The sequence below is a fragment of the Carassius gibelio genome, chromosome A9, assembly GCF_023724105.1.
Source record: "Carassius gibelio isolate Cgi1373 ecotype wild population from Czech Republic chromosome A9, carGib1.2-hapl.c, whole genome shotgun sequence".
Lineage (NCBI taxonomy): Eukaryota > Metazoa > Chordata > Actinopteri > Cypriniformes > Cyprinidae > Carassius > Carassius gibelio.
This window is the reverse complement of record NC_068379.1, coordinates 23301964-23315283: the sequence shown is the minus strand read 5'-3', so window position 1 is coordinate 23315283 and position 13320 is coordinate 23301964. Positions and strand designations below refer to the sequence as shown.

At 37.5% G+C, this 13320-nt stretch overlaps 1 protein-coding gene across 4 annotated transcripts in view; it reads left to right on the top strand.

Annotated features, from left to right (window-relative positions):
* Positions 1 to 13320, top strand: part of LOC128020006 (semaphorin-5B) — a 137432-nt gene that overhangs the window by 73133 nt on the left and 50979 nt on the right. For all 4 annotated transcript variants that reach the window (XM_052606498.1, XM_052606499.1, XM_052606496.1 and 1 more), the window contains 3 exons: positions 5683 to 5745; positions 6499 to 6597; positions 6689 to 6902. In XM_052606498.1, coding sequence (XP_052462458.1) covers positions 5683 to 5745; positions 6499 to 6597; positions 6689 to 6902 — 376 coding nt within the window. The remainder of the gene's footprint in view (positions 1 to 5682; positions 5746 to 6498; positions 6598 to 6688; positions 6903 to 13320) is intronic.

Here is a 13320-nt window from a genome sequence, read left to right as displayed (position 1 = left end):
GGGGCCACTTGAACTGGGTACTCTGTTAAAGGACACATCAGGGCGGTGCCTCAGGTTGCAAGCACATGGAGCTTGAAGATCCGCCAATGAGACGGATAACCTTGCTGCTCCAGCCGGCAAGAGGGAGGCGGAGCCATCACACTTTAATCAGGGGCCTCCTTAATGAATATGCATATGAAATTTTTACATCCCAAACTTTTTTGAGTTTTCTGGTAAAATGTATAAACATCTTAAAAAATTAATTTACAAGAGAAGGGAAATTGTGTAAGATTTTTTTCAAACCTGCTATTTAGAGAATATTTCTTTTATTTAACAATTTCTAATAAATAGTTTTTAATAAAAAACTTTAAAGAATTTTATTGAAAGCTAGTCTTAACATCTTACTCAAGTAAAATTCTCAAGAAGTATTTTGTATAGATTCTGTATCTTAATAAATTGTGTGCCATTAAAAACTATAATGATTAAGATTTTTTTTTGCTTTTTGAAATGTTTAAAAGGAACATTTTGCCTTTTAGACTTTATTTCTTAAGATATTTTATGTAAAAGTGCATTTGAAATGACATTGGACTGTTTTTTGTTTTGTTTTGTTTTGTTACATTTAGCAGATTAGCAGAGCTTTAGCTTCACATTTGAGACTGTTTTTGGAAAATAGAAAGCAAGTATTAAATTCAAAACATTGTCTGCAAGAAAATTTATATACAGTATATATTTTTGTATACCTTAAATATCAGAGTTTTTGAGTTTTATGTACTTAATATTATAATGACATTTAATTATACATAATTAAACCTTTCAGATTATGCAAGTAACCCAAAGCCAAACCCTAATCCTAACCTTAAACAAATAGTAAGTACATATAATTCATTATTGTTACTCCGCACTTCAATGTATAATAACACTGTAACAAGGACACCTTAAAATGAAGTGTAACTGTAATATTATTACTTTACTAATTACTATCTGACAACAGTAATAAGTTACACCACTAGTTACATTACTTTTCCTTCACACCCCACAGAAGTTGTAATTGTGTATCTTCCCCATAAAATTATTCTAGAATGTTAACTATATTGGATCAATGCAATGGTGATTGATAGTGACTTTTAAGTAAAAGTGTTGTATTAATTGTCATGTCTAGCTATAATTTCTCTGTTACCCAAATAAGATTATATTTAAGTATTTTATCAAAAGAAATCGCATTATTTCATAAGATTTGAAATTATAATAATATAATATAAAGGGGGGATCAGAGGGATGTGGGTGAGCAAGCCATGTAAGTAATATCACAACTTCCACATCTGTGTTCAGATCACCTTTTCTCCAAAATCGGTGTGATAGCAATATTTCCATCCCCTGAATGTAAGCTTTTCCATATTCTACAATTTCTTAATACATTGGTGATTTTTAATACATGTGCCTGTGCGAGTCATGACAATTCTGAAAATAAATCTTGGAGTTATTGGATTGTTGGATTTCAAATGAGCTGGAGGTCGAGGCATCAAAAGTAACTAAGTAACTAGCTGTTTTATGGATGTTAACTTATTATACTGAAATCTTATTAGTAGTTAGCTACACTACTAGTTAATGCAAAAGTAATATGATTACAGTAACTAGTTACTAGTAACTACTGAGCAACACTGGTGGTGGCGGATGTCCAAGGTGTGGAAGGTGTTTTGCAGTTGGCAGAAATGTACATTAAAATCATCCAGTTAATGACATATATTCAAACAAACAAATGGTGAAGCCATTAACACTATTAACAGCAATGATTTTCTGTTGCAATTAAACTTGTAGCAAAATTAGGTGATTTTGTGTGTTGGTTCAGAGTTGCCATCATCTGAGGTTCTTTGGCATCATCTCTTCTCAGGTGTTCAGACCTCTCAGGTCTTTGTAAGGGCTGGATCCAGACTGAAGCTTGTGTAATTCCTAGTTACCTCTGGATGCCAGTCCTGTGGCAGAAACAGAGAAGCAAAAATAAAAATATTAACATTAAGCAGATATAAGTGAAGTACAAGGTTATGCGATACATTATGTGAATGCTTGGCTTAAGAGATGTGTCTTTAATCTAGATTTAAACAGAGAGAGTGTGTCTGAACCCCAAACGTTATAAGGAAGGCTATTCCAGAGTTTAGGAGCCACATGTGTAAAAGCTCTTAGAGGACTTTGCTTGGTACTACCAAAAGTCCAGAGTGTTGTGACTTTAGGGAGCATGATGGATTGTAGCGTGATAGAAGACTAGTTAGGTATGCAGAAGCTAAACCATTTAGGGCCTTATAGTAAGTAATAATAATTTGTAACTGACATGGAACTTAATAGGTAGCCAGTGTATTGTAAAATTGGGGTAATATGATCATATTTTCGTGACCTGGTGAGGACTCTAGCCGCTGCATTTTGGACTACCTGTAGCTTGTTTATTGAAGATGCAGGACAACCACCTAGAAGTGCATTACAATAGTCCAGTCTAGAGATCATGAATGCATGAGCTAGCTTTTCTGCATCAGAAACAGGTAACATGTACAAGTCTAACAAGATATATTTGAAGAATATTTCCATTTTAAAAAAATGAATTTATCACCATATTGTAGAAAGATTGATTTTAAAATGGTTTCGTCTTAATGATGCGTAACAAGTGCTTGAAGGTGCCCTGAGGACAGGTGCAGTGTCCCATGCTATGCTTCTCATTTATAATGCTTGTAATGTGCCACAGAGACAATAGCCTTATCAACGGAAGCACACAGCTTGCAAACTGGGTAATTCTCCACCATCCTGCCCTATCTTGTACTCGTATTAGCATTTTCGCAATACTTGATAAGAATGGAATGCATTTTCTAGCCCCGTGTTGTTTCTGTGCCTCATTAATTTATGTAGAAATAAATCCCAACTATTTTATCCCTCCATGAAAAATTCATGATACTTTTTCATGAGGATGCCAGGGGCAGGGCACTTGATGCCACCACCATTATTAGAACAGATGAAGTTTGAGTAATTATGTCACAAATAGTGGTGCCGAATGCGATTTCTGAGCTAGTGCACATACACGGTGCAGTGGCCTCATTAGACCAGCGAGATCCAATTGCAGAGCCACATTAGACTGCACAGTCTCAGCACACATGCCCCACTGTGATTTTCCCCACTCACTGACAGCTTTGTAGGTGAAAACGGATGCTCATCGGTGTTTTCAACATCTTTTATACCCTTTAGGGACTTTTACAGCTATTCCCAATGACAACAGTGCATTTTGGACTACTTTGTGGTGCATCGTTTGTTATTCAAGTATCATAGTGATGTGAAACTGTCATTTATCTTTCTTAGCATATGTCTCTATTTTCCACAAACTGCTCCAGTTTAAGAGGAAGCTATTGTGAGTCTGTTTTTACACCCACATTAACAACTGAATCATAATAGCTATTTTATTTAACAATTTTAAGTGTAGTTGTTTTTGAAGTCATTTTAATAATAATGAGTAGTAATAATAACAAATTAAAAAATATATATTTAAATTTTTTTGTTTTATTCAAGCTAAATAAAATTGAGAGTAAAACCAAATTTTTTTTGCTGGTGTTTATGACAGGGTACTTGAGCCGTACTGATGGGGTTAAGGGGGTATAAGACAAAAAAAAGGAAAGAAACTCAGGCTTAATGAAAGAACAGTTACGTCATTACTTCTGCATGCTTTTAATCTATCTATTACCTCATCTTCTTTGGCATAACACTTGTCAAAAGTAATTTATTATTCAAAGGTTCAAACCTCCCACCAGTGAAAAGCTCTCCCATCACCATCCACCACAGCCCGGGGGATACTGGCCCCCCATTGGTGGCAGGGTTTCCAACTTCACATTCAAACCTTTGCCAAACATGGCGTACAGTGCGCTTTTCACAGCCTGCCTCTTCAGAATGCTCTTTGGGAATAGTATTGGAGGGCTGGCATTGTTCCAGTGTGGTGTGAAGAGAGGGACTGCCGTGGCTAAGGTCAGGGTTAAGCTGACGGATTCTTCCAGAAAACAGGGGCTCACAGACAAGATGTTAATGACCTGAATGATGACTCACCACTTAAGCATCCATCACAAACATGTCTCAGTCCTGAAACACACATGAATGCAAACACAAACAAAAGAGCACCAGATCTGTGTGGCATTGTGTTGCTCTGGCGTACCTGACAACTTTGGTATCATTAACTACTTTGGCAAGAAGGAGGTAGCTAAATGTATAAATGCAACCATTGAAAATCCAAGCAGTTTCTCAGTATTAAATAGCCAGTTAATCCAAAATAGAAGTCCTGCCATTATTTACTCACCTCCATGTAGTTTCAAGCCCTTATGGCTTTCTTCGAGTTTTGTCGCAAGAGCTCTTTTTCATATGGTGAAAGTGAATGGAAGCGATTGCTGTTGTGCGATTGCTGTTTTGCTTCTGCAATAGTTCTCAAATCTTATTCACATGTTGCATCAAGACTTGTCAGTGATGACAGAATGCCAGTGCCTCTTGTGTTTATCCTATTAGAAATACAAATCGCACTTGAGAAATGTAGTGTAGGACAAAATATTTTCAAATTTTCATCTTGTAGATTGATTTCTTTTTCTTTGTCCAGTTACATTAACTCGCCGACCAATAAGATATACTGTAATGTGAAAGGTGTGTTGCGCCACTTATAAATCGCACCATAGAAATGTCCTTTCTGTTTAGTCTGATGAATGTTCATTTCACTTTTGGGCTTAATAGTTAATAGATTTTTCATTTTGTCTTGACGTCACCGTCATTCTTTGTCTCTCTTATCCAATCTGCATGAAATGCCCAATTTAATCAAATCCAAATACAGCATTATGGGCTATATTTGCAGTTTTTAATTGGTTTGTGGAAAAATAAATTAACCTAGAACACCTCAAATCTCTCTTGAGCACACAAACTTTGTGTCTGGAGCTGTTCAGAAATGGTTTTGATCAAGATGTCTGTTACTCTTCTTTACTTGTTTTGCCAGGTTGAAATGTTCAGAATAATTATGATTCAGTCCCATCAGTCAGGGCCCACTTGAGCCACAGCATGACCGGTCATGTAAGAGGAAATTGTGTTATTAATATACAAAACCAATTATCATCAGCTTTATCTGCTTATCCACATTGAAGGGTTTCTAACGTTTCTAAAATTCTCATACCATTGGTGGGCCATGCAAACAAATGGACTATATTAGAGTTTCAGTTAAGATCTGAAACCAATGGGACCTCAAGCTGAGAGACAAAGGTGGTAGCTTTGTGCTTATATCTGAATAATGTGTGAAAGTGTGTGTGTGATTGTATACATGCCCACCTTAAGACAGCAGGATGGCAGTTTTTAAGTGCTGCCTCTATTATTGTTGGCTGGACACACAGCTCTAAGGGGACATAATTGGGCAGAGGAAAATGGAGTGGGTTGTGCTGGTGAAAAAAAAATGACAGAAGATGACGAGCTCTTTGTGCAAATTGCATCAGGTCTTCCAACTGTCTAGTTACCTCACACTTTTAAGCCACTGGCCCAATTATCATGCTGTTTACACAATAAACACCTCAATATTAATGTCTTTTGATGCATCTAGCTAAATGCAATATTATCATCAACAGTTGTGTAACCTGGCTCCTGCTTTGTTGCAAACAGCTGCTGGGCAACTGTGAATCACATCAAGTCACTTTTTTGGGGTTTATTTTGGTTTCCTAGGCAACTGCATGGGGCCCAGACGAAGACACCAGGAGGTCCTGTCAAAGCAAAGGGAAGACGGAGGTAACTTTAACCCCCCAGGTTCTCTGTTAAATAGGCACATTTATTTCAAAACGCTGACAGCCTATTGGCCAGAGAGGTCGGTATTGTTGAGGTTTGTGGGAGGGCAAAAAGTTCAGCTTACTTATTCAGTATTTTTAAAGCCCAGAGGTCAGTATTTTCTTTCTTGAGTGTATCATCCACTGTATGTGAAAGGCAAAATGAAAAATCCTCCAGCAGATTAAAGCATTGCCAGAAAAAAGCTTAGCTGTTTGAATGAATCTAAAGACGGTTTCTCTGCACCACTCTTAACCAACACTGAAATTAGTTCCTTATTTCAAAAGTGTGACTTTATTGTTTTTGTTGTCATAAACAAGACTGTGATATTATTCTTTAATTTCCCAGAATGATACACATTCCCTGCTACTCACTTATTCAGTTAATTGTGAACTTTAAACCAACATGGTTGCAGTTCTCATCTCAAAAAGACAGTACAAATCACACTCTATTTCCTTAGCTTTTTTTCTGGCTTTACGCCCCAGTGGTGTTAGGGTGCTTATCACATTCATTTTCTATTTGAAATGCTGTCACTTTTACAGTCAGCTGCACGAAAAAGGCTGATGCTGTGATGTAATGTAGTGGATTTACGTCACAACTTTGTAGCGTACTGCTATTTACATGTATTTTAAATTACATATTTTAATTTGTAATCAGTACCATAGTATTTTGAACGTGACACTGCTATTGTCATAGTGTCAAGTGCATCTACCTCTGCAGGTGGAGTGTCAAAACTACATCCGAGTGTTGCTTGTCAACAAAACAGAGGTGATCACCTGTGGTACCAATGCCTTCCAGCCCCTTTGCATCACCAGAGAGGTAAGCATCTATCAGTTAAATGAGCTGTGAAAACTGGAGTTTTTATCAAAGTGTGTATGTGTGTGTAAGCCATATCAAATCTTCCTCTCAGGCAGGGAACATGAGCAGAGTGTTGGAGAGGGTGAATGGAGTGGCCCGCTGTCCTTATGACCCCCGTCATAATTCGACGGCTGTGGTGACCGAAAGCGGAGAGCTGTTCGCCGCCACGGTCATCGATTTCTCTGGCCGGGATCCTGTCATCTACCGCAGCCTAGGAGGAATGCCACCTCTGCGGACCGCCCAGTACAACTCCAAATGGCTTAATGGTACATTAATCTCATCACCCATGTTCCAAAGATCATCTGAAAAGTCTGACATTTCTCTTCCTTTTTTTCTGTCCTGCTAATATGCAGCCAAATAGCGTGCTCTGCATTTAACGTATCCAAAGTGCACACACACACACACACACACACGCACACACACCGTGAAAACACACCCGGAGCAGTGGGCAGCAGTTGGGGATTTGGTGCCTTGCTCAGGGGCACCTCAGTCATGGTATTGAGGGTGGAGAGAGCACTGTTCATTCACTCACCCCACCTACAATCTCTGCTGGTTGGAGACTCAAACTCACAGCCTTTGGATTACGAGTCCGACCCTCTAACCGTTCTCTCTAAGCCATGACTCCCCCCCCCCCCCCAAAATACTATATTTGGGTATACTAATACCACTCCCCATAGGAAAGAAAAGTTGTTCCCCTAGACAACAGGATTAAATGGAAATCTGTTATTTGTCTCCTGCTTCTCAAATGTTTTTCTTAATAATAATAAAAAAACAATAATCTTCTCATTTCAGTATAGGTCTAAAAATATTTCTGTGATCAAAACATTTAAGTTTGATCTCTAACATGTCTCATCAAACATTTCCTTTCAGATGATCTCTGCTGTGCTATTTGTGTGTATTTTTGTCTGTATATGCTCAAAAACTTTAGGAGAAAGATCTGCGCAGGGTTATTATCAAATAAATTAAACCTAAAACCATAAAAAATGGTTAATTGAAACAAAATAAACCTTAACTTAAATAAAAAAATAATAATAATAAACTTATTTTAAGTTTAGCCACTTGCTGAGGCATCAGTTCTCATTTTCTTTCAGTTTAATGTGACAAACTAAAATAAAAATGAATAGCAAGTGTATAGACCTAAAAACGTAAAAACATAAATAAAATAAAACACAGCAAAATTACTAAAACATTAACTAAAATTAAGATGAAAACTGAAATTATCTAAAAAAAAATCATAATATTAATACATTTTTTATTCTACAGGTGCTGTCGACATCAGTTGTCTTTTAGTATCATTAATATACTATTTAAGTTTTTGTTAATATTTTGAGATAGATTTTAATTTTATTTATATATATATATATATATATATATATATATATATATATATATATATATATACACACACACACACACACACACACACACACATATATATATATATATAAATATATATATATATATATATATATATATATATTAGTTTGTTTTCACTTTAATTGGAAAGTCTTAGTAATTTTGAAGTGTTTTTGTTATTTGTATTAGTTTTTGTTTTTTCAAAAAATTTTTATATTTAATTTGAGTTTAGTAATTTACCTTAAACTAAACGAGAGAGAGAGAGAGTGAGAGAGAGAGAGAGAGAGAGAGAGAGGAGAGAGAAATGTCACTTTGGCAAGTAGCTGAAGTAATTATTAATATTTTTTTGTAATTTCAATTTTTCAAAAAAAAATTCTATTTCATATAGTTAAATGTTTTTTTTTTATTGTTTTAGTTCACTAAAATAACACTATTGCATGTTTGCTCTGACACACTGTAAGTTCCTATATGATGCCTAGCAAAAAGTAAGAAGAGCAAAGTTGTACTCCCACAATTGTTTTTTTGTGTCGAAGGCCGTTTTTTAGAGCAGAGCTGGCTTGTCAGCGGAGGAACCAGTCAAACATGGAAACAAACGAATCTCAGCACACATCCTGCACAGTCAAAAGGTGTCAGTAATCTCCCAGCTGCTGACACTGTGCCTTTTCCCATAGAAAATTAATTCACCGGCAGTTGAAATGGAATAAGCAGAAAGCCAGAGCTATAAGTCATACAGTGAGGCTCCACTGAGGACATGTCAGAGGGCAGTTGAGGTGAAAAGAGAAGGGCACAGACAAGGTAGTGCAAGTGTAGGATTGGGCAGAGGAGATGAACGTTCAGGAATCCAGCAGTGTAATTATTCCTCATGACTGAGAGAGGGTGAAATTGCAGCTGCAACGCTTCACGTCACCCAGTCGGTCTGTAGTTCCACTGTAGGTTCACACTTGAGGACAGAAAAAGACAAAAAGATGGAAGCAGAATTATTCAGGCATGCGCATTTAACTGCGATCTATGGATCACCAGCTTCCTGACAGATAGGCATCAGCTAGAGAGACTGGGGAAATTCAGGTCAAACAGCCACACTATCAGCACTGGTGCTCCTAAGGGATGCGTTCTGTCCTTACTGCTCTCCTTCCTGTTCAACAACACCTCTACTGACCCCTCTGTCAAATTTCTGAAGTTTGCAGACGACAGTGACAAGTCTGCTTACAGACAAGATGTTGAGCAGCTGGCTGTCTGGTGCAGTTTAACAATCTGGAGCTTAACTTGCTCAAATCTTTGAGGATGATTGTGGACTCCAGGAGAAACCTCCCAACACTCCCCCCAATGACTATCATGAACGGCACTGTTAGATTCATTCAGGCTGCTGGGCACCGCCATCTCTCAGGACCTGAAATGGGTCACATTGACTCCATTGTTAAAAAGGCAACAAAGGTTGTACTTCCTTTGCCAGCTGAATGGATGTGCACTTGTTAGATATGAAGTGTGAATTAAAAACTTATTTCTGTACTGGGGGTCAGTGAAGAACAGCATGAACCTCGAAGGGTCTACAATTGAATCCATCCGGACTGTTATTTTAATGGCTGTGCCAGGTTTAACACTAAGCCCATGTGGGGTCGAATCCGAAGTGAGATATGATATTATTGTAGCACAGCTCTGATTCAATGAAAAATATCATCAGCGGCAGCATTGTGGCTTTTAGCGCATGCCTCTCTCCTCTGGGGCTTATTGGGACTCGTTATTCACTTCCCAGCTTAGTGTTTCTTCCTGACTGTGGCTCGCAGATAAACACACATACAGTATTGTTCAAAATAATAGCAGTACAATGTGACTAACCAGAATAATCTAGGTTTTTCGTATATTTTTTTATTGCTACGTGGCAAACAAGTCACCAGTAGGTTCAGTAGATTCTCAGAAAACAAATGAGACCCAGCATTCATGATATGCACGCTCTTAAGGCTGTGCAATTGGGCAATTAGTTGAATTAGTTGAAAGGGGTGTGTTCAAAAAAATAGCAGTGTGGCATTCAATCACTGAGGTCATCAATTTTGTGAAGAAACAGGTGTGAATCAGGTGGCCCCTATTTAAGGATGAAGCCAACACTTGTTGAACATGCATTTGAAAGCTGAGGAAAATGGGTCATTCAAGACATTGTTCAGAAGAACAGCGTACTTTGATTAAAAAGTTGATTAGAGAGGGGAAAACCTATAAAGAGGTGCAAAAAATGATAGGCTGTTCAGCTAAAATGATCTCCAATGCCTTAAAATGGAGAGCAAAACCAGAGAGACGTGGAAGAAAACGGAAGACAACCATCAAAATGGATAGAAGAATAACCAGAATGGCAAAGGCTCAGCCAATGATCACCTCCAGGATGATCAAAGACAGTCTGGAGTTACCTGTAAGTACTGTGACAGTTAGAAGACGTCTGTGTGAAGCTAATCTATTTTCAAGAATCCCCCGCAAAGTCCCTCTGTTAAAAAAAAGGCATGTGCAGAAGAGGTTACAATTTGCCAAAGAACACATCAACTGGCCTAAAGAGAAATGGAGGAACATTTTGTGGACTGATGAGAGTAAAATTGTTCTTTTTGGGTCCAAGGGCCACAGGCAATTTGTGAGACGACCCCCAAACTCTGAATTCAAGTCACAGTACACAGTGAAGACAGTGAAGCATGGAGGTGCAAGCATCATGATATGGGCATGTTTCTCCTACTATGGTGTTGGGCCTATTTATCGCATACCAGGGATCATGGATCAGTTTGCATATGTTAAAATACTTGAAGAGGTCATGTTGCCCTATGCTGAAGAGGACATGCCCTTGAAATGGTTGTTTCAACAAGACAATGACCCAAAACACACTAGTAAACGGGCAAAGTCTTGGTTCCAAACCAACAAAATTAATGTTATGGAGTGGCCAGCCCAATCTCCAGACCTTAATCCAATTGAGAACTTGTGGGGTGATATCAAAAATGCTGTTTCTGAAGCAAAACCAAGAAATGTGAATGAATTGTGGAATGTTGTTAAAGAATCATGGAGTGGAATAACAGCTGAGAGGTGCCACAAGTTGGTTGACTCCATGCCACACAGATGTCAAGCAGTTTTAAAAAACTGTGGTCATACAACTAAATATTAGTTTAGTGATTCACAGGATTGCTAAATCCCAGAAAAAAAAAATGTTTGTACAAAATAGTTTTGAGTTTGTACAGTCAAAGGTAGACACTGCTATTTTTTTGAACACACCCCTTTCAACTAATTGCCCAATTGCACAGCCTTAAGAGCGTGCATATCATGAATGCTGGGTCTTGTTTGTTTTCTGACAATCTACTGAACCTACTGGTAACTTGTTTGCCATGTAGCAATAAAAAATATACTAAAAACCTTGATTATTCTGGTTAGTCACATTGTACTGCTATTATTTTGAACAATACTGTATACAAGGACCCTAATGGAGTGGCGGTGTGGAGATGAGGCAGTATTTGCATTTAGCATAGAAGAAGGAAAATACTGTCATATTCAGTCCCTCACAAATCAGCGCACATGCACTGTGCCTGTTTCAGCTCTACAAAAAAACTTGATGATTTCATGCAGTCACCAGGAAGTAATCGTTGTAGTGCTGAATGCATCATTATAAGTATTCACTGTCTCTCTGACCACTTTCTTCACCCTGATCTGTGTAGAAGTGTAGTAACCAGGTCTCATTGAAACTGAATCCTGAAGAATTGTTTGTTCACCACAACAATCCCGTTTATGCATCTGCTCAGAGAATTGAATCTTTATTAAGGTTCACTGTTTACAAAAAGCACCATGGTACAGTGAGGCATTGGCATATAACTTCTGTGCCGCATACTATGATAAATATTCATATACTAGTGTATTTTCAGATACTTAAAATACATACCAAAATAAGCATTAGACTACTCCAAACTAGACTACTCCAAATGAGCAGCAATAACTGTACGTCTAAACCCTGTCTTTACCATGATACAGTAAAAATAAAACATGGTAATGTCATGGTATTAGTTACCCAAAATTTACTTTAAATTGAAATTGACTCACCATGATACAGTGATTGGATCAAGTGTTAAACCAATATATTTTATATATGCTGCGGTACATATTTATATACATAAAGTATTTATAAGTATAAGTCAGTGTTAATTTCGTTGACGAAGACGAAAAATATTCGTCACCTAACCTTTCTCACAGACGAAAACTAAATAAAAACTAAATAAAAAGTCAGATATAATGACGAAAATCGTGACGAAATATAACTGACACTTTAGTCAACGAATAAAAATGAGACGAAAATATATGGGAGGGACGAATGGAGAAGAGATCCAATCAGAGCGAATATTTGAGGGACGGTTGATCTATGCAGAAGCAGCCGAGCCATTTTAAAACGCCGCGGCAAATGCAAGCGCAACAGCTAAACAAACGCAGCAGCAGTTACATAGAAAAGAGAACAAAGATGAGTTTGCAGAAATTCGCACAGTTTCGAGGACGTTTTCATAACAGTTAGGTTGTTTATACAGGGAACTACGCTGCGACCTTTTGAAATGCCATTGCGACCCAAATTTTTATGGGGTCGTTAATGTATCACTGATTATTTTTGTACCTACTTATGTGTAATGCTATGTTTTAATATGAGCATTTATTAAAACAGAAATGCGTATTTTAAGAATACGTTTTATAACGTGCTTCGAGCATTCAACACATCAAGTTGGCTTCAGCCCCGCGATGCGGGAAAGATGAACTGAGCATCTGGTTACTCGCGCAACACTGAACCGAGCTCTCCTTCAGGACGTTTGCGTCCTCCTGCACCCGAATGAACAAATACAATTCGCATTTTAAATAAACATAAGAAAAAGAGCGAAAAGTGAAAGAGCTCAATTCAGCAACGCGGTGTTCTGGTGTTCAGGGAGCAAGCAGAGACGCGTCTCAAAGTCTTCTTGCTTTTGTACCGACAACAAATACATAATAAATATGTCGAAATACCCGTCTTGGAAAGTGTGTTCGAAAAAGTCTGTAGTTATGTCTTCAGTGAAAGTAAAGAGTTGGAAAGAAATCGGATGCGTATCTTTATTATGGATGCATTTGTCTCTTAAAGTGACCACGCCTAATTTACTAGCTCTGCTGTCAGTGTCTTTAATGTATGAAAATGAAAGTAAATCACTCACTGCTCTTGACTGAATTACTTTGTAGTTTTAACAAGAATTTATCCAAAGTCAATCCAAAAATCCGATAGAATAGATTATATTGTTTTACTAGTGACTAAAATATACAAAAAATATATATATATATATTAGGGACCTGAGCATGTTTTGCTTAAGTGTT